At 50.3% G+C, this 19,263-nt stretch overlaps 7 protein-coding genes across 8 annotated transcripts; 5 read left to right on the forward strand and 2 right to left on the reverse strand.

The window, feature by feature from the left end:
- Positions 1–689: 689 nt before the first annotated feature.
- RPL3 lies at positions 690–5,875 on the forward strand (the record flags this gene model as incomplete). Of its 2 annotated transcripts, XM_043279194.1 has the most annotated exons (11): positions 690–864; positions 940–1,143; positions 1,202–1,284; positions 1,347–1,526; positions 1,586–1,678; positions 1,741–3,645; positions 4,298–4,347; positions 4,416–4,447; positions 4,551–4,608; positions 4,674–4,830; positions 4,890–5,582. In XM_043279194.1, 11 exons carry the CDS (start codon positions 690–692, stop codon positions 5,580–5,582), a joined length of 3,630 nt encoding a protein of 1,209 aa, XP_043136897.1. The 2 variants fall into 2 exon arrangements, with proteins under 2 accessions (XP_043136897.1, XP_043136898.1); XM_043279195.1 differs by lacking the exons at positions 690–864; positions 940–1,143; positions 1,202–1,284; ... (4 more) ...; positions 4,416–4,447; positions 4,551–4,608 and adding an exon at positions 5,620–5,875 and having other exon boundaries at positions 4,720–4,830; positions 4,890–5,563.
- A 294-nt stretch (positions 5,876–6,169) lies between these two features.
- ACHE_40941S (uncharacterized protein) lies at positions 6,170–6,913 on the forward strand (the record flags this gene model as incomplete). The annotated part of the gene is made up of 2 exons (XM_043279196.1): positions 6,170–6,584; positions 6,651–6,913. The coding sequence occupies 2 exons, from the start codon at positions 6,170–6,172 to the stop codon at positions 6,911–6,913; spliced, it is 678 nt and encodes a 225-aa protein (XP_043136899.1).
- A 1,510-nt stretch (positions 6,914–8,423) lies between these two features.
- ACHE_40942S (SKN1/KRE6 family beta-glucan synthesis-associated protein) lies at positions 8,424–10,700 on the forward strand (the record flags this gene model as incomplete). Its single annotated transcript, XM_043279197.1, has 6 exons — positions 8,424–9,115; positions 9,171–9,345; positions 9,394–9,495; positions 9,543–10,062; positions 10,112–10,589; positions 10,643–10,700. The coding sequence occupies 6 exons, from the start codon at positions 8,424–8,426 to the stop codon at positions 10,698–10,700; spliced, it is 2,025 nt and encodes a 674-aa protein (XP_043136900.1).
- A 797-nt stretch (positions 10,701–11,497) lies between these two features.
- On the forward strand, positions 11,498–12,454 carry ACHE_40943S (uncharacterized protein; the record flags this gene model as incomplete). Its single annotated transcript, XM_043279199.1, has 1 exon — positions 11,498–12,454. One exon carries the CDS (start codon positions 11,498–11,500, stop codon positions 12,452–12,454), a length of 957 nt encoding a protein of 318 aa, XP_043136901.1.
- A 395-nt stretch (positions 12,455–12,849) lies between these two features.
- ACHE_40944A (uncharacterized protein) lies at positions 12,850–13,062 on the reverse strand (the record flags this gene model as incomplete). The annotated part of the gene is made up of 1 exon (XM_043279200.1): positions 12,850–13,062. One exon carries the CDS (start codon positions 13,060–13,062, stop codon positions 12,850–12,852), a length of 213 nt encoding a protein of 70 aa, XP_043136902.1.
- Positions 13,063–13,074: 12 nt separating this feature from the next.
- Positions 13,075–14,559, reverse strand: ACHE_40945A (PDK/BCKDK family protein kinase; the record flags this gene model as incomplete). The annotated part of the gene is made up of 4 exons (XM_043279201.1): positions 13,075–13,138; positions 13,188–14,182; positions 14,231–14,379; positions 14,448–14,559. The coding sequence occupies 4 exons, from the start codon at positions 14,557–14,559 to the stop codon at positions 13,075–13,077; spliced, it is 1,320 nt and encodes a 439-aa protein (XP_043136903.1).
- A 1,379-nt stretch (positions 14,560–15,938) lies between these two features.
- ACHE_40946S (uncharacterized protein) lies at positions 15,939–17,405 on the forward strand (the record flags this gene model as incomplete). The annotated part of the gene is made up of 4 exons (XM_043279202.1): positions 15,939–16,243; positions 16,313–16,482; positions 16,532–16,837; positions 16,906–17,405. The coding sequence occupies 4 exons, from the start codon at positions 15,939–15,941 to the stop codon at positions 17,403–17,405; spliced, it is 1,281 nt and encodes a 426-aa protein (XP_043136904.1).
- Between the last annotated feature and the right edge of the window lie 1,858 nt (positions 17,406–19,263).

The raw sequence follows: 19,263 nt of genomic DNA on the forward strand, positions 1-19,263 counted from the left end.
TCTTCTGTTCCTCTTCGTTTGCTCATCTCTTCTCTTCCCCTCTTGGCCCATCTCCATACTAACCGGCTTCGGTCGGCTGGCCTCACCCAAGATCTTCCCTTTAACTCTACGGAGTACTACCACCACCACCGCCCATCAGTACCACTACTACACACTTTATCTCTTCTCATCCTATCTTTTGTCTATCCTTCCTTTTAGCACTTCTTTTATTTTTTTTTTTTAGCTTCACTTCTTGTTTATTCAAAAACTTGTCTTTTCAAACTTCTTCGTGTGAATTGGCGCGCCTGCACTGCCGCCTGCCAACTCGGACACCTGACCGCGACGCTCCGGAAGTGCGATCAGTCGCGTTCCTTTTCAGCTGATTTCGAGTAAAACGTGTTCCAAATATATCTTACTCAATTTCGCAATCATCTCCGGTTCCTTCGGTCTTTGTGCGATTGGGTGCGAAACAACACACGGCCAAATCGGGCCTCGACACACATACTCACCGACACGAGACTCATTCCTTGTCCATCCACCAACAAGAGTCAGACCACAGGTTCCCGCGCAACACCTTGGGACTCCCTGGATTGTGCAACTCTCACCAGTGACACGCGCACTGCATTGCATCACCGTGTCGCAGAGTCCCTGATCGGTCGACTTGGACGGTAGCGCAAACAGTACCAAAAAAAGGACCCTTCTTGGACAATATGGCCCACACTCAGCCGTCACCCACCGGGGCTGTCACCCCTCACCATGCCCACATCGTGGCTCATGCCCAGGTCAATGGCCACATTCCCCTGCAATCGCAGGGTCAAAAGGGCCCGCCACTGAACACCGCGCAGAAAATCGCCGCGCTCAATGAACAGGTTTGGCTTCAAATCGGTATGTGCTTATGCTCCCTTGTCCTTGCAAAACTTTGCGATGACGTGTATCGTGTATGGCTGACATTTGCGATAGGTGGTTTGACGGAATTGATGGGCGACCTCGAAGGCGCCATGAACGCGTATGAACAGGCACTGCGCCATAACCAGTGGTCCATTCCTGCGATGAACGCCATCTCGTGTATTTTGCGAACGAAAGAACAGTTCGCCAAGGCAGTCGAATATCTCCAAAATATCTTGAAATTGGATTCGGCGAGCGGGGAAACCTGGGGCAGCTTGGGTAAGAATTGTTCCCATTGGTGTGCTGCATTTAGAAAACCAACTCATTATGACTGCAGGCCACTGTCATCTGATGATGGACAATCTGCAAGAAGCGTATACCTCCTACCAACAAGCCCTGTACCACCTTCGAGATCCTAAGGTCGGTGTTTGTTCCGTCACGTGCCATAGACGCGTTACACTAACCGCGGCTGTGCTTTGTAGGAGCCAAAACTCTGGTATGGAATTGGGATTCTCTATGACCGGTACGGTTCTCTCGATCATGCCGAGGAGGCTTTCTCCCAGGTTATGCGTATGGCCCCGGACTTCGAAAAGGCCAACGAAATTTACTTCCGCTTGGGCATAATTTACAAGCAGCAGCAGAAGTTCAGCAACAGTCTGGATGTATGGATTCAAATTCAAGTCTCAGTTTTTAAGTTCAATCCTTGCTGACTGTGTTTTAGTGCTTCAAATACATCGTCAACGACCCTCCACGCCCTCTCACTGAGGAGGACATTTGGTTTCAAATTGGCCACGTTCATGAGCAACAGAAGGACGTAAGTGATATATGCCCCTAATTTTACTTGCAGGCTCGTGCAGCTACTGACAGCCTCAATAGTTCGAGTCGGCCCAGGCCGCCTACCGACGAGTGCTGGACCGTGACCCCAACCATGCCAAGGTCTTGCAGCAACTTGGCTGGCTGTACCACCAGCAGAGCACTAGCTATGCAAGCCAAGAAAAGGCCATTGAATACCTTGAGAAGTCGGTTAGCGCAGATAACACTGACGCACAGAGTTGGTATCTGCTTGGCCGTTGCTATATGTCGCAGGCCAAGTACCCCAAGGCCTACGAAGCCTACCAGCAAGCCGTCTACCGCGATGGACGGAACCCTACCTTCTGGTGCTCGATCGGTGTACTCTACTACCAGATCAACCAGTACCGTGATGCCTTGGACGCCTACTCTCGGGCTATCCGTCTGAACCCGTACATCTCGGAAGTTTGGTATGATCTCGGTACTCTGTACGAATCCTGCAACAACCAAATTGCCGATGCTCTCGACGCCTATGGACGCGCTGCCGATCTTGATCCCACAAACGTCCATATCAAGGCACGCCTGCAACTGCTCCAGAGCCAGCTTTCTGGTTCCAACCAAAGTAGTGCTCCTCCTCAGCCGCAGGATGTCCATCCCCACGCTTACCAGAATGGTGTTGGTGCTCCTCCGCAATGGGCTGCGCCGGCTCCAACTGGCGGTCCTCCACCGCAGCCTCCGGCCCCTCCCAGGCATGTTGCGGATTGGAACCGCGGTATTAACGAACTTCAATCACACGCTCAAGCTCAGGCTCAGGCCCAAGCTCAGGCTGCCCACGCTGCCCAGGCTCAAGCCCAAGCGCAAGCCCAGGCCCAAGCTCAGGCTCAAGCTCAGGCTCAGGCTCAGGCTCAGGCTCAGGCTCAAGCACAAGCCCAGGCACAAGCCCAGGCGCAGGCGCAGGCTCAGGCCCAAGCTGCCAATGGCTTTGACCACCGTGAAGCTGTCCGTGGCCCGGCGCAGCCTAGCCCGCGTCAGGAGCCCGGCAGGGTGTTCCCCGATGCCGTCCGCGCCCCATCTGCCGTTCGTTCTCCCAAGACGACCATGGCCGGCCCGTATCATTTGCCTCAAATCACCAACGCTCCCGCACCATCCCACGAACGGGTTCCTAGCGGCTCGGGTGCCTTTGCATCCGCCACCCGCGGACCCTTGCCCCCTGCTGCTGCTCCCAGCGGTCCTGGTGCGTCTAGCGGTCCTCCTTCGTCTGGTCCCATGCCTCCGTACCACCGACCGTTCTCGCCAAACCCCGATATCCGGCCGATTCGCGATGAGCGGCCTTCTTCGCCTGGCTCGACTTATCCCCACCAAGATTTCCACTATGGTCCGATCCCAGCGGGCGGCATCGCGGGAGGTGCTCCGCCGCCGGCATCTGCGATCGCCGCCGCCGAAGCAGCTGCTCGGGAGCGTGAGGATCGCCCCGCATCGGCAATGAAGCGTAGCAGGGAATGGGAAGCTGATACTGGTCCTACCAAGAAGATCGCCAATGAAGAGAGCCGTGCTCGTCTCGACGACCAACCCAGCCGTCGTGTCACCCCACCAAACCGCATGCCGTCCCCCGGCGAGATGCAGCGCCGTAGCTCATCAGAAGCTAGACGTGAGGAGCAGCGTCGCGCGAACGAAGAGTACCATCCATCCGAAGCCGCCCATCATCCCCCGACGCTTCCATCTATCCAGCAAATGCCCCCTCACTCCGGCTCGAGTCTTCCTCCCATGGCTGAGAGCTCTGCTCCGGCCTCGAACGGATCTCAGTCGGGACCGCCGTCGGCTCAGGTCAAGGAGGAACCAACTCGCCCCGAACAGCCTCCTACCCATGAGCCTGCCGCGCGGAAGATGGACGTGGATGAAAATTATGATGACGATGGGGATGATGAGAAGCGGGCCAGCACTGCCGCCAAGGGCAGCCCCAACGGTAGCAATGCCAACGGCAACGGCAACGGAGTACAATCTTCCCAGGCCAAGCAGGAGCCCGCAGCTTAAGGAGCTCCTGTTATATACTCGATTCTCTTTTCTTTCTCACTCTTTTGATGTACACGGTTGACGGAAGCGGGCTTTCAATAGGTGTTCTCTGTGGTTTCTGTTTTGGGTTGGATGGAAAGCAAGAACTTTGAATGAATATGACGAGAAAAACTTTGCATTCATTCATTACCCTATGCGAATATCTCTTTCTGTTTCATTTTCAATTTTCCCTTCTTTCCTTCTCCTTTCTTCTTGTCCTCTTTTTTTGTACTTTACGTTTTGGCCTGGCATTTGTGACAAAGCCACGGTGGCTTGTTGCTCGATGTTTGGTCTTCTCATTTTCAACCTTTCTTTTCTCCCGTGTATGGGAGGACTATCTGTTTTAGTTTGAATTGTTTGATTCTCTGTGAATGCTTGATATTATTCTTGGAAATGAAATCGCTATACCAAATACCCGAGCGTTGAGTGTAGTTTTTCCACGTGACAGCACAGTAAAATGCGTGATTAAAATAGCTGCCTGAGGCATAACGCGGCCAGTCGCTTAGCCCCAAAAAAGGCAGGGCTGCGCCAAGACTTCGCTTAGATCAGCCCACACTCGACAAGCGGGTGCAAAATACGACCCGGACAAATTCAGAGACCAGACACTCTCACCACTTCAACGACTAACGACAACAGGGTCACGATGTAAGTGCTGCCCGAAACGACTACAATCCGAATGCGAAGAAGCGGCCATTGACGATTTTCTTTTACAGGAGTCACCGGAAGTACGAAGCGCCTCGGCACGGTTCGTGAAATCCTTTTCCTATACTTCGACCGTTTCGATGTTTTTCATCACCTAGTCGGCCGGTTCTGTGTGCGATGATATACTGATGTGATTGTGTTTATAGGTTCGCTTGCCTTCCTTCCCCGGAAGCGTGCGACCCGTCACCGTGGAAAGGTCAAGAGGTTAGTATTGGCGACATCAAGAAAATTTTTCGGATTGGGAACGATATACTGAGATATTACGACAGCTTCCCCAAGGATGACCCCAAGAAGCCCGTCCACTTGACGGCCTCCATGGGTTACAAGGCCGGTATGACCACCGTCGTCCGTGACCTTGACAGACCCGGTGCCAAGATGCACAAGAAGGAGATTGTTGAGGCTGCTACCGTCATCGAGACTCCTCCGGTATGTTTTTACCGTCATCGAAAGGGCACGGGAGAGATGGAGGCTTACGAAATCTATAGCTTGTCGCTGTCGGTGTTGTCGGATACATTGAGACTCCCCGTGGTCTCCGCTCGCTCACTACTGTCTGGGCCGAGCATCTGAGCGACGAGGTCAAGCGCCGCTTCTACAAGAACTGGTACAAGAGCAAGAAGAAGGCTTTCACCAAGTACGCCAAGAAGCACGCCGACAACAGCGGCGCTGCCATCACCCGCGAGCTCGAGCGCATCAAGAAGTACTGCACTGTCGTCCGTGTGCTCGCCCACACCCAGATCCGCAAGACCCCCGTCAAGCAAAAGAAGGCCCACCTCATGGAGGTCCAGGTCAACGGTGGTGCCGTTGCCGACAAGGTTGACTTCGCCCGCAACCTGTTCGAGAAGCCCATCGAGATCGACAGCATCTTCGAGAAGGACGAGATGATCGATGTCATCGCCGTCACCAAGGGTCATGGTTTCCAGGGTGTCACCAGCCGCTGGGGTACCACCAAGCTTCCCCGTAAGACTCACAAGGGTCTGCGTAAGGTCGCCTGTATTGGTGCCTGGCACCCTAACCACGTCCAGTGGACTGTTGCTCGTGCCGGTCAGATGGGTTACCACCACCGTACCTCGTGCAACCACAAGGTTTTCCGTGTCGGAAAGGGCTCTGACGAGGGTAACGCCTCGACTGAGTTCGACATCTCCAAGAAGCAGATCACTCCGTACGTCCCTCCCCCTTGACTTTGAATCGAGATGACATATACTAATAATGAAACAGCATGGGTGGTTTCGTCCGCTACGGTGAGGTCAAGAACGACTTCCTCCTCCTCAAGGGTTCCGTCCCTGGTGTTAAGAAGCGTGTCATGACCCTGCGCAAGTCCCTCTACCCCCAGGTCAACCGGAGAGCCACCGAGAAGACCGAGCTCAAATGGATCGACACTTCGTCGAAGTTCGGTCACGGTGCTTTCCAGACCGCCGAGGAGAAGAAGGCCTTCCTGGGTACCCTCAAGAAGGATCTTGTTACTACTGTTTAAGGTGTTGGGCTGGTGTAGTGAGATGTATTTTCCGTTTATTTTCCTTTTCAATAAAAAGTGACAATACCTTCAAAATTTTCCAGTAATTATGTACACTTCTCACGTATTCTCCGAGTGTTTTTGTAGATGACAATGCCGGGTTAGAAATTTTCGGTGTCAAGATGTATATGCAACATGACCACGGAACTTAACCTATCTTGAATTAAAATTTATTCAACCTACCCATTAACCACTTCCTGACCAATTATGTTCTGAATCCAATGTTATTATAATCGAGGATTATCTGTCAAATCAATGCGACCCTCTCGCGGAGTGTATTGCGTCATGGGCCCTGCCTTGCGCCCAACGTCTATCCAGCGATTTAGTCAGAACTTCATCCTCTCACATCGCAACTATTCTCTCCAACACAAATCACTCTTCACCAGAAACAACACTCACAGAACAAATCCCTTCCAAATAGGAACAACACGAACAATGTCCTCCGACGACGCCTATCTCTCCTTCCTCGAAAAAGCCAACTCCGACCTCTCCACAGGCCAACAATCTACACAGACACAAAGAACAGAAACACAGACCGTCCACGCTAACGCAGAGATCCCCGCGAGCTTACAGTCAATCGACGCATTCTATATTTCTGAGACAGATGAGCCGTTTGAGCCTGTTGTGCTGGGATTCGAGGGAGCAGGGAACGGGGAGTGGCCTGGATCTTGTACGCGTGCCCCTCTTTCATACGATATTTTTCATGTTGGATGAGAGGCTAACGGTGTACCCACAGCGCAATTATCATCACTGATCGCTCCTGATAACGACCTTTCGCATAATATTACAACGCTATCAGCCTCATCCTTCGATCCACGGAATCAATACCGCAGTGTGTTCAAGGCAGTTCGCGCGGCGGCTTCCGGGCCAGACGAGGATGTGGAGGTGAAGGTATACCGGGTGGAGGTTGGGTCGTCGCGGGTGGAATACTTTGTGTTGGGGTTGGATACTGAGAAGGGGAGGGTTGTTGGGTTGAAGACGAGGGCTATTGAGACTTAGCTTTACGGAGTGCTGTTATAGTTTAATGATGGTTATGTGGATTTTCTGCGTTTTTGGAGTTATGAGGATATATATGCAATGGTATGACTTGCAGATGCAGGTGCACTTTGAGACGAATATATATAGTAACAGGTTGAGGTGCTGTCTGTGTGCTTGGTCTACGGGGACTCCAATATGGTATGCCCACTGCTTATACTATAATGGATACCGAGTACAGAGCCTTTAAGAGCAAATGCTTGTATGAAACATAAATAAAAGATGCACACAATACTTTCGACAGTCTACACTGTACCGTCCTCCAAGCACACAGTAAACATCGCTAACGCAAGGGATGTGCATAGGTACGAGAAAAAAGACCGAGCGTCCGGAAAGTCTGGAATACGCAAGCACAGATACAATTAATTTGATTAGAGGAGATGTGGTATAGTTATATTTCACTGCAGAAGTAGACTTTGTTTGGGAATATACTCCGCATGTACGCAGGATTAGTGTCTGACAGCCAGACCAGCTGAAACGGTATGTATATCCTTATCTTCAATCTTGCTCTTTCTAGCGAAAGATAAATACGTAGATCAGAGGAAATAGGGCCCCCTTTGAACGAGGTAACTGTTGTTGTGGTGATGGAAGAATGTGGTGTGGAATGTGCAGTCGCGGTGAGCGTTTATCCCAGGGTTATTTTACTATGTCGACCCGTTGAAGGAGTAGATTCCAGGATTCCATTGCCTGGCGACCGTCAAATTGCACTCGAGTGATGCTAATGGTATAGTGGTAGTAGAGGTTACCGGGAGAGTATAGTTGTATAGAGTAGAAGTAGAAACGATCAAAGAAACATGAATTCTATACTCGAAACAGAACTCTTCTAACGCACACTGCATTGACAGTACAATCAGATAGTACTGATAATAATAAACTATGCAGGTTACTGCAAGGCCCTGACAGACCCCTCCTCCCTTGCCCTCGTCTGGGCATTTCGTTCTCGATCATCATTCCAGTCACTATTTTCCTTTTGCTTTGCGTGTCGTTGTTTTTCTTTTCCTTTTCCTTTTCTATTTTCTCTAATTCTTTTGCACTGTGTTTGTTCGTCTTTTCTCTTCTTTGTTCCTTTCTTTCATTTGCTGTTCGTCTGTTTGCTTCGTTGTGCTGTGGCAGCGTCTTTCATTCACGGTACCTCTCTCTCCCTCGACCTGCCACTCTTTGTTCCAACCTCTTCTTTTCGAGTTCCACATCAATAATTTTCTCTACTCGAAACTCAGGGACAATAGCGATTGTCTGTCCGTTCATTGACGGTTAACGCGCGATTTCACGTGTGCCTTGATCCCTCGCTTTCGACTCGCGTTGACAACAATAGAAATTCTAATGTCAGGAAGCATCGAATTAATACGTGACAGCTAACAATAATAACCTTTAATACATCTCGTGAGTATCATGGAGACGCATGGTTCAAACGGGGCTAACTGGGGATACTAGGACAGCAAAGTGAGCCCCAAACAAGCAACAACCGCATAAGAAAATGGCCGACCTCCCACCAAACGACTCCGTCCAAAACACGCCCGAAATGGGGACCGGACCAACTCCCCAAATCGAAGTGAACTCGGGTGCCGATTACCCCTTCATGCACGCAGAAGATGGCGACGCCAACGCCTCAGCCCAGAACCTAATCGGCCGCGCCCTAACCCCCGGACTCCAAATTCCACCGATCCCACCCTCCCCGTCTTCAGCAACTGGCACATTTCACAGCAGCCTGGCTTCTCCTACCTATCCGCAAGAGTCATCAGAGTTTCTGATTCCCCCGCGGCGCTCGCATCGTCTCCGTGATGAGCTGGACCAGTCGCTTCCAACCCGCTCGCCGGACTTGTCTATCATGCCGTCCCGACGGACGAGTTGGAGCTCTGCATTTGGGAGTCATGAGATTCGCAACTATGGGTTCAATCCTTTCGGGGACTCCAGGGCACCGTCGAGGTCGGATAGCTATGATAGCGATGTAAATACGCAGACAGTGTCGGAGAAGTACAACATTATGCCTACGGAGGGGTTGTTGTTGTTTCCCGAGGACGTGGAGAAGGATGATTATCTGCATAACCCGGACGCTGGGGAAAGGGACCGTCGATGTGATTTGTTTAATCGAAGGGGACTCATGAACGTTGGAGGATTGACTTTGTTGACGTTGGGGTTTTTGACGTTGTTTATTGGGTATCCCGTAATGTATGTTTCCTTCTGCACGCTTGGATACGAAGAAAAAAGTTGCTGATGACGGCAGTACTGCATTCAAACACAAGGGAAAGCATGGCAATTGTGATCCTGGGGACACATTATGCCTGGACGTTGGGGACCGTCCGATACTTTCGAATCTGCGCACAGGCCTCATTGACCCAGACACCCCCGAGTCAGTTATGACCAAGAAAGCGGCCGATGGCAAGGATTGGAAGTTGGTGGTAGGTTCGAGTCTGTCTGAAGGACTAGACAAGGCACTGACAGGCTAGTTCTCGGACGAATTTAATACCCCTGGACGGACATTTTATGACGGGGACGACCCGTACTTTCAGGCGATGGACTTCTGGTATGGTGTGACACAGGATCTGGAGGTTCGTTCGCAGCCATTTTGGAGAAGAATAGGACTGATTCCGTATAGTGGTATGACCCCGATGCTGTGACAACAAGAGATGGTGTCCTCGAAATCCGCTTTGACAAATTCCCCAACCATGAACTCAAATACCGCTCGGGCATGCTCCAATCCTGGAATAAGATGTGTTTTAAAGGCGGCCGCCTAGAAGCTAGTATCTCCCTTCCCGGTGATGGCAGTGTATCTGGTTTCTGGCCCGGTTTCTGGGCTATGGGTAACCTGGGTCGACCTGGGTATCGAGCTACTACGGACGGCATGTGGCCGTACAGTTACTATGACGAGTGCGATGTTGGTATCACGCCTAACCAGAGCTCGCCTGATGGTCTTAACTTCCTGCCTGGCATGCGTTTGCCTGCTTGCACGTGTAAAGGTGGTGAGCATCCAAGCCCTGGGCATTCGCGTGGTGCGCCAGAAATCGATGTTATCGAAGCCAGTGTTGCGCCGTTGAACGGGGATGGAAAGGTTGTTGGGACGGTGTCGCAGAGTTTGCAGATGGCTCCGTTTGATATCTGGTATATGCCAGATTATGGTAAGTCCCGCTGACACACAAGCCTATGACCCTAACTAACTGGTGTCAGACTATGCTGCCGTCTACGATGAATCGATCACGTACATCAACGACTACCGCGGTGGGCCCCTCCAACAAGCCATGTCCGGAATGACCACTTTAAACAACAAATGGTACAACGGAACCTCCTACCAGACCTACGCCTTTGAATACACCCCCGGCGAAGAAGGAGATGTCACCTGGTTCGTCGGCAAAGACAAGACCTGGACACTTGATGCTCGCGCCCTAGGGCCCAACGGTAACATCGGTCAACGTGTGATCCCCAATGAGCCCATGGCTATTGTTATGAATCTGGGTATGGCGTGGAGTTTCGCGCCGATTGATGAGATCATCTCAAAGTATTTCCCGGGGTACATGCGCTTCGATTATGTGCGGATCTATCAGGATCCGGATGAGGAGAGTATTACCTGTGACCCACCGGGCTTCGAGACGACGGAGTATATCGAGAAGCATCCGGTGGCGTATCAGAACATGAACGTGACGACGTGGTATGTTTTCTCTCTCTCCCAAGTTGTGTTTGCTCATGCTAATCGAATTTTAGGGTTGATGCCGGGTACGAATGGCCCACGAACTCGTTCATGCACGGATGTTCTGCTTGAAATTTTCTCCACCTTATTTTCATTTGCCCTTTCTCTTGGCTTTTTCATTTCATTCTTTTAATCACTCTGGATCCTCCGGTCCTCTGGAGGACCAATTCAGCAGCATTATGGCGTCGGGAGTATATCGGATATGTTGGATGTTGGGCTGTCTGTGTATATCGATCTTCACCCTTCTTTCCTTTCTCTCTCCATCTTCCATTTTCATTTATTCATCTGTTGACGCGCCTGAAAATTTGTCTCATTTCGATCATTTTATGCATCTTGTCTCAGAACAAAAACTTCTCCCTTGGCCTCCAAGCTTGATAATGACGTTGAAGCGCGAGGCGAGGGCGAAACTGCCACTATACATATCCAGGGCAGTACAATATCAATTAATGCATTTTCCAATTCTTTTCAATCACAAATAGCTCGATTTTGTTGGATCAGAGTAGATGACTAAGCACATAAATCACATGCGCAGTTTGACCTCACGTCCCTTTCGTTCATCATAACAATGTTTCTACTACTGAAATGACTTTAACCTCCTCTTTGAGAGATATCCGTGGTGAAGGCTACTTATCCCTGAACAGATTCAACCGATCGCAATTGCTAGCTGTTTTGCTTTGTCTGGCATCTTCCCCGCGCCGGCGCGTCGCATACCCATCAAGGATTCCCACCCATCAATCTTCGTCCAAGACGCTCAGTATTTTGAATTGAAATCTGCTGAGCCTGCTGCCTCGTCAATTCTTACCTCCAATTTGGATTCTCAGAAACCGCCCCTGCACATCTAAGTAAGCAAACAGGCAAACAAGAACAGTATGCATTCCGCATCTTTGGCAGTCAAGATCGTATATCTAAAACCGAATGCAGATACCTTTCCTCTCGTCTCCTCTCATCTCCTTTCCCCTCCTTCCATCCTCACTTGTGCCAAAAGCAACATGCATCCCACAAACCGCCGCGGCCGCGGCCAACAAACCCAACCCATCATGATCGACGATGACGAAACATACGATATCAGCCGTCAACCACGCCGAAACCATCCTCCCCCGCGCCAGCAACCAATAACCAACTATGGCTACTACGACGACGATGACCAAGACATGGAAGATGACGAAGATGAAGACGACACCGGCGGCATCAACTTCGACATAAACAACGACCCCGACGTCCTCCTCGATCCAGATAATAACGTACCATATTCGCATCTTCCCGCACATGAACTTGTCAACTTTGGACCACCACACCACCGGACTCATGCTCAACCTCATGCACCCCAAAGACCACGCCCCCTATCCGACTACACATACTCCTACTACGCCCACACCCAATCGCCCTCAACCCAGCACAACAGCAAACTCCGCACGCGCGCCCGCGAGGACCGCCACGCAGCGCTGTGCATCCTCCTCGACCGCGAACTACTCATGCTCCAAGCCCTCTCGCACAACGAGACCATCCCGCAAGTGCGACGGCGATTCCTAAGCAAGATGATCGCGCCGCAGGATAACTCCGATGCGGGCGCGATCAGGGCGGAGAGGTATACCATTCATGTGCCCGGGAGTAACAGTAGTGGGACGGGGCAGTATGTGACTGTGCCAAGGGGGGTGGTTGATGTTTGTGAGACGGGGGATGAGGGGTGGGGCAATAAGGAGGGGCAGAGGAGCCAGCCTGCTTCGCCGGCGGCGTCGCCTTTTGGAAAGGGGAAGAGTCGGACGCCGACTCGGGCGAGGGCTTCGACGCCGGGGTCTGCGAACAGGCGGAGGAGTGGTGCGAGGTAGATCATTGTAGGGTTGCGTCTACAAGGAACTCTTACGGAGGGATTGGTTTACTAGACCAAATAACGGGAAGATATGTGTACACGTGAGATCGAACATGACAATTAACATACTATACATACATGCTTCAAACATAATAAACAAACAACCAATATAACAGATAACCGATAGACCCGATGCTGTAGACACTATTGCCTATTGCGCCTGCCCGTGGATTCGCTATTTACAATGTTAGGTGGGTATCAATGTAGATCAGGCCTGCAGCCTTGTCAGGTTGATCCCGGCATGCTGATCTGATGCGAGTCTGCTGGATGTCAACGTGGACATCGCCGCAGTGACTGTAGAAGAACGTCTCTTCTGTGTTTCGTACTCTGAGCAAGCAGGTGGATGCTGAGCAGCTACTCCTCCCAGATCCCAACTATTTTCTCAGCATTGATCAAGCTCTCAACATCTCCCACCTGCTTGCGCTCAGGAACTTCCCGATTGCGCATCCGTGCACGGACGGCTTGCATGTTCATCGGCGTCAATCCTTGGGATGGCGGTGGATCCGGTTCCGTGTAGAAGGGGTGAAGACGGTGGGAAGTGGTAAACCGGACTCGACCATCCCTCATGACTGGTAATTGTCATTGCAGGGGTTCCGAACTCGAGGATAGACGGTTGAGATGGAGGTAGACATCAGTTCCGTATCTATTAAAGTCAGTAGGATATCAAAAATTGAAAGAGAAAAGAAACATACCCCTCCATGCTGATTAACTTGAGATCACCGCCGAAGTACCGAGCATAGAGTCGACTGATAGGCAATCCATAACCGAATCCAGCCATGGGCGCTTTGAAATCGCTCTTGTCAAAGTCCGGATCCAAACTGGGGGTTTCCTCCACAGTGGTGTACATGTACGTCCAAACCAATGGAATGGCTGATCGCGCAATACCGCCACCCTCGTCAGAGATCTTGATCGTGATGTCCTCTTTGCCTTCGGCGATAATGACTTTGGTAACGGGGAATTTCTCGGTTTCGGATCCATGCTGTTCAACCACCGCACGCAGAGAGTTCTTCAGGGTCTCGAAAAGCATGTGCGATAAATGGCCCGGAACGTACATGAAGTTCAAATCCTCTTTGCAAACGAGTTGCACCTTGGGAGCTTCGAACAGGCCGTAGTAGTCCTCACAGACGAAGCGCGCATTCTCGATGGCCTCGAGAGCGACTTCGCGTACGTTGGTCTTGGTACAAATTATGCCGACATAATGTGGATGGCGAACATGAGTTTGCTCCGTTAAGGCGATATGCTGACCAATTAACATTCGTATACCAATCCGCGACATGTAGAACCGATCGAGAAAGGACTGAACGGTGGAATCAATTTGCAAGCGCTGTCGTTTTCGTTTCCATTCGAGAATACCCTGAGCGACGGTGGTGACAACGCTATCGTGACGACGTTTGATCTGCTGGAGAGTCTTTGAGAAGCGTTCATTATAGTCTTTCAATTCGGGTGGCCAGTCGCCTTGATCATCAGAGGGAACGAAATATCTGCGGGCAGCGGCAGCGGCTTTGCTGTGGCCATTGCCATTCTTGCCATTCGATGTAGGAGAGGACCGGTACTGTCCTTCACGGACACTGGGATTCTGGGTGGTTTCGGAGAGGATCTTGGAAGCGCCGCCATTCATCCGACCAGGCCGGAGCAGACGAGCTTTGACTTCTTGCGTCAAGGTGGGGCGGGGGAGGGTGATAATTTCCTGCGCCATGAGTCTTTGCCTTGTGTGGGTGGTATGAGGGGTTCATACCTCGAAAGACTGAGCATACCAATCCTGGACCTTTTTGATCGAGGGCATTTCACTGAGACCATCCGGAAGCTGGCCAAGGTCTTGGACACGGTGGGCAAGGCGAATGGGGAGTTCTTCGGACAGGAATTGCGAGGCGCGAAAGAGGGTGCCTGTGACACATGCGACACAATGGTCAGCTTGACGGCTATCTGTGAGATGGGAACTTAGTCGCACATACCGGTTGAAGGTCTATCACCAAATTGGACCATTTGGCGCAGAGAGACACCCGTGGCGGGGAAGCTGGCATAATGTCTGATGGTGTCCATCAGACGCTCCGACGGCTTCCACATGGTGTCACAAGATCAGGCCAGAGGCCTGGAGAAGTTCAGAGCAATGCAGTAGTGTATAGGTGGTTTCGAATTGAGAATGAGGATAGGTAGGTAGTCCAGGAATAGGGAAGGATGGCAGGAAAATGGCAGGAGAATCACGGAGCTCTCTTTCTACCGAGGTTGAGGGACTCGGGACGGCGGGAGAGCAATACCCCGGAAAGGCAATCAGCTGATAGACGTGTCAATGGGCGGAAAAAACTGTAGAGCATACAGAGCAAGCCGCTGTCGAGAAGAAGCTTGTATCTGGATTTGAAGAGAGAAAAAAAATTGAGAAAGGGGAGGAAGAGAGGAAGTAGGGGAGGAGAAGTGGGAGGTGGGAATGACTCTACTTTGCGGAGGACCGGGGAAGTCACGTGTGGGGGGTTATGTCAGGTGATGGCTCAGCCCAGATTAGGATTCTTGGTATTGTGAGATATGCATAATAGATTAGAATAAGAGAAAATTAGAATAAGAGAAAAAGAAGCAAAAAGAAAAATCCCGGAGCAGCGATGGTTAAGTTATATATGGCGGCCATTCAGAGAAGACCGGCGTTTGAGTCACCACTTGGGTCCCCCTTCGCCCGATTGACCGGGGGATATCAGATGGAATTAACATATGATAGACTGAGATCATTCTTGACATTGGTACAGATCATTATGGGAATCGAAAGCAAATCAATTGCATATGAAAATGAAGCTTTGCGAAGGATCAATGGCGAGCCAGGCTCCAACACGTGATTCTGAGTGTTCTCAGGACTTAGCAAGACTTTAACAAGTATACAATCCAGACCCCGGAATAACTGTGATATACTCTGATATACATTGAGATTCTCTCTGCGACGTCTCCAGGGGTAAAAAACAAAAACTATAATACGGCTACTGCTTATGCTAAAGCAGGTCATCTCGGTTGTTGCGCGTAAATTTCTGCCACTTCCCAACCACCACAACCCACCACCACTCTTTTTTTTTTTTTTTCAGCATCCAGAATTCCTTTGGATTTCCCTTCTGGTCCACCCACAGAGAGACAATAATAAAAAAACTGGGGCTCGCTGATACCCGCCGTTGACGTCCGTTTTCCAGTTCGGTTTGTGCGGCTGTCACCACGGAGTCAAAAATACCTAAAAGGGGAAAAGCACACGCACACATATTTTTTTCCCTCTTTCTCGCTTTGCTGAACGCTCTCTCTCTGTTTTCTTCTTGTCTCTTCTTCCTGTTATATCTGGCATTGACTCAAGGTCTTCGGATGCACGGTAATTCTGCTGCAACTCCGTTCTAGCTGCATCCGGGAATTTGACTTTAGTCTTCCGGCCAAATCAAACCGACACAAATCAGCCCACTTACACACTTTAAACTATACACACAATGTCTCGTCGAAGAGCTTCTCACAGCGAGCAACTGTCCTCACTGTCGACTCTCAACGAGTCTCCAGCATATCCTTTTTCGAGCACTCAACAACAGCAACAATACCATCAACCGCCCCGCCGGGGGCCCATTGAGGGCCCCAATGGCCGTCGGTTGATCCGGAGAGTCACCTGGCGGTCGTCAACGTACAAGCTCATGGCCTCGCTATGGGTCCTGGGGGTCTTTTATATCGTCTGGTTGATTCGCGACCTTTTCTATCTGCCATTCACCCCGTCCGACGGGGTACCAAGCCCGAAAGCAGACGAGTGAGTTTTCATTTTTCCGCATCTCCGGGTGTCTTCAGCCCCGCGATGGATAGCAACTCACAAGGCCAGTTTTCTGGCTCAATTCATGGGCCGTCAGGAGTGTGGGATTTCATCTCTATCCCTCTACAATTATCCGGAGATGGGCGATGAACATGGCTTCTGCCGCACCCGAGCCTCGTTGCTCAGTGCCATGAGCAACGGTGGCCGTCATGGCTTTGATGCCGCTTATACCTCACAGGGTAAGATATCGAAAGCCATACTATTATGACCTCTCACTGACAGTAACAGGCTGTTCCTACCGGTGGTACACCACAGCGCAGATCTGTGAGATACTGCAAAAGTTCGATGGTATTGCCTTCGTGGGAGACGATACCTTGGCCAATGTGTATGCCGGATTCAACCTCCTTCTGCGAGAAAACCTGGCATTTGGTGCTCTGAAGGAATGGGATTTGAGTCCCGAACATCGCGAGACTTGTCGTTGTGACTCGCAGTTCACCAGCAAGTCCTGCTGGCCCCTGCGAGTCACCTCCAGCGATCAAGTACCTACCCAGGATGATGCAGCCCTGACCCGCAGTCCCTATGTCTGCTCGACCTGTGAGCACACCACCCCAGCTTCTCATAAAGCCTCATTCACAGACGCTAATTGCAACCCTATCATTTAGCTACCCCGCATGCATTCCTCTCGATTAACGGCTCACCAATCACAAAGAGCGCACACGAAAAGTTTCATCGGTTAATAGCCCAGGGAGCAGGTCTCAAGAAGGCCCTCCCCATCATCCACAGCCTCTCCCACGCGGCTTCGTATTCCCTACCAACCGCCCAAACCAGCATGAACGAATGGCAGGCTTTGGCCAAAAGCACTGGTCACAACGCCCCGTTCCTCTGGATTGGCCCCACCGCACCCGGCCACCAGAAGAAACCCGCGGGTAACGATGACCTTCCTGCTGTGTGGCAGTATGCCATTGACACGGCTGAAGCTGCGCAAGACAGGGATATGGACGTTCTTGGCATGTATAATGCTACCTTGCAAGCGGATAGCTTCGATGGGACACATTATGGGGAGAAGGTGGCTTTGATGCAGGCGATGATGGTAAGTCCACACGATGTGGAATCAAGAATTCGTTTACTGACAGTTTGCTTCTCCAGGTGGTCAACTGGTTAGATACTCTTTAGTTCAGAGTGCTTTTCTATTATGGGTTTTCTTGCATGGCGTGATGATGATGGTTAGCATTTAGACCAGCGTAGGCGCGGATCCGGTTCTTAAAAAAACATATACATTGATTTGATTTTGCAGAGCGAGTTCGTTCATATCGGAGATTGTTTGGATTGGATTTACCTAGGAAATAAAAGTTGATGAAGCCAGTAAGGTTCTTTATCTTGATATGCGACTGCAACGTTAGCTCGGAGAAGATCAGTCATGTAGCCGCCATTGCTTCCAGGATGTGCGGACTTCATTCTGACAAGGAGAAAATGGGTCTGTCCCAGAATTTGTAATCGACAACATAGCTGCATCAGTTAGCACAGAGCCGCATACCCAGAGACCTATGAAGACCAGCCATTTCTTACTCTCAGTATCCCAAAGAATATTATCCAAGCCACGAGCTACATTAAGCACTTCACACCGTAGGCATTCTCTAATCCATCAGCAATTAGCCACCAGGAAGCATACTAACAGAGGAAAAAGAAAGAAATATGCTCATATGCTTTTCCAAACGCTTCTCGAATTCCCTCCCTCTCCTTATCCCCCATCCCCCGAAACCTATCAACACTACCAAACGGACTCCCCGGACAATAACTCATAGCAATAAGCAAGATGTACCCGCCCGGAACCCACATTTCATCCGACTATTGGGCTTGATAGATTATTCAAATTTGGGGTTGTCTGGCATTGTCGTCGTGTGAGTTCTGTAAGCCCACTGAGCTTGGCTTTGGCGCTGTTGGGGAGAGATGAGGTTTGTTGGTTTCTTCTCAATTCTGGTCCACCAGATTCAGTATATTCCCAGGGAATCTTTCTGTCTTCAGTATTCATTGATACAGTTGGTATGGTGTAGCACGCACTGCATATAAAGTTTTGTACCATATCTCGAAGCAGGGACTTCCTTTTTTTTTTTTTTTCAACAGAGAAACAGCCCAGGCACTACTCGGGCCTGCACCGGGATCTGTTGCTATTTCTTGGGGGCTTCTGGGCGGATGTCTCGGGGAGTTTCTGTTGTAGGGCATAGGTCATCGGCTGTTGGTGTTCTTGGGCCGGGAAGGTGTGTTCGCTGCCTTGAATTTCTGAACCATTTTATTTGGTATTGATAATGAGTTGGAGTTGGAGTTGCTAGTGGATAGATTAGGAGATGACTTCATCGTCGTAGACTTGATTCAGGTTTTTCTCTCAGACATGCTAACCCTAACTCGGACACTACTGATTATCAACATTATACAAATGGCACACTTCACCCAATACGAGCTCCATCATTCATTAGCTTTATGTTTTGTTTTGATACAATACCTTGGCGACTTTGGGGGTTTTAATTGCGAGGATAGCTATGTAGATTCGCACAAACTCCCAATGATCAGAGGCATTTTAGGAAATGCAGACCTTGAGCGATATTCACGATAAACTCAATGATTTCTCGAATATCGAATGTATTGGGGAGTGTAACTAGCAGCTACCACCATCACCCAGCCACGATGGAGCAGCCACTGCAGTTGCAGTAGCCCCAAAAATGGCTGCAAGTATATGCGCGATAATTGACATGAGATCAATTGCCATCCTCTCGTCTGATTCTGCAGTCTTCGCTGTCTTCGTGATGATAAGTTAGCCCGATGCCGTCCATTTCATTGCTTGATGTTCCGTTTCTGCCGTGATAATTGATAGAGCTCTTTATGTTCAAGGACAAGATGGGAGAGCTTCTAGTCCACTTAAAAGATGAAGTATATCATGCTTTTGAGGCGCGAGAGAAATACAATGAAATGTGCTTTTCGCAATTTAATCTTTCTTGTATCGCAATTTCTGGCTGAAGTTATGATTT

This window comes from Aspergillus chevalieri, chromosome 4, assembly GCF_016861735.1.
Source record: "Aspergillus chevalieri M1 DNA, chromosome 4, nearly complete sequence".
NCBI classification, from domain to species: domain Eukaryota; kingdom Fungi; phylum Ascomycota; class Eurotiomycetes; order Eurotiales; family Aspergillaceae; genus Aspergillus; species Aspergillus chevalieri.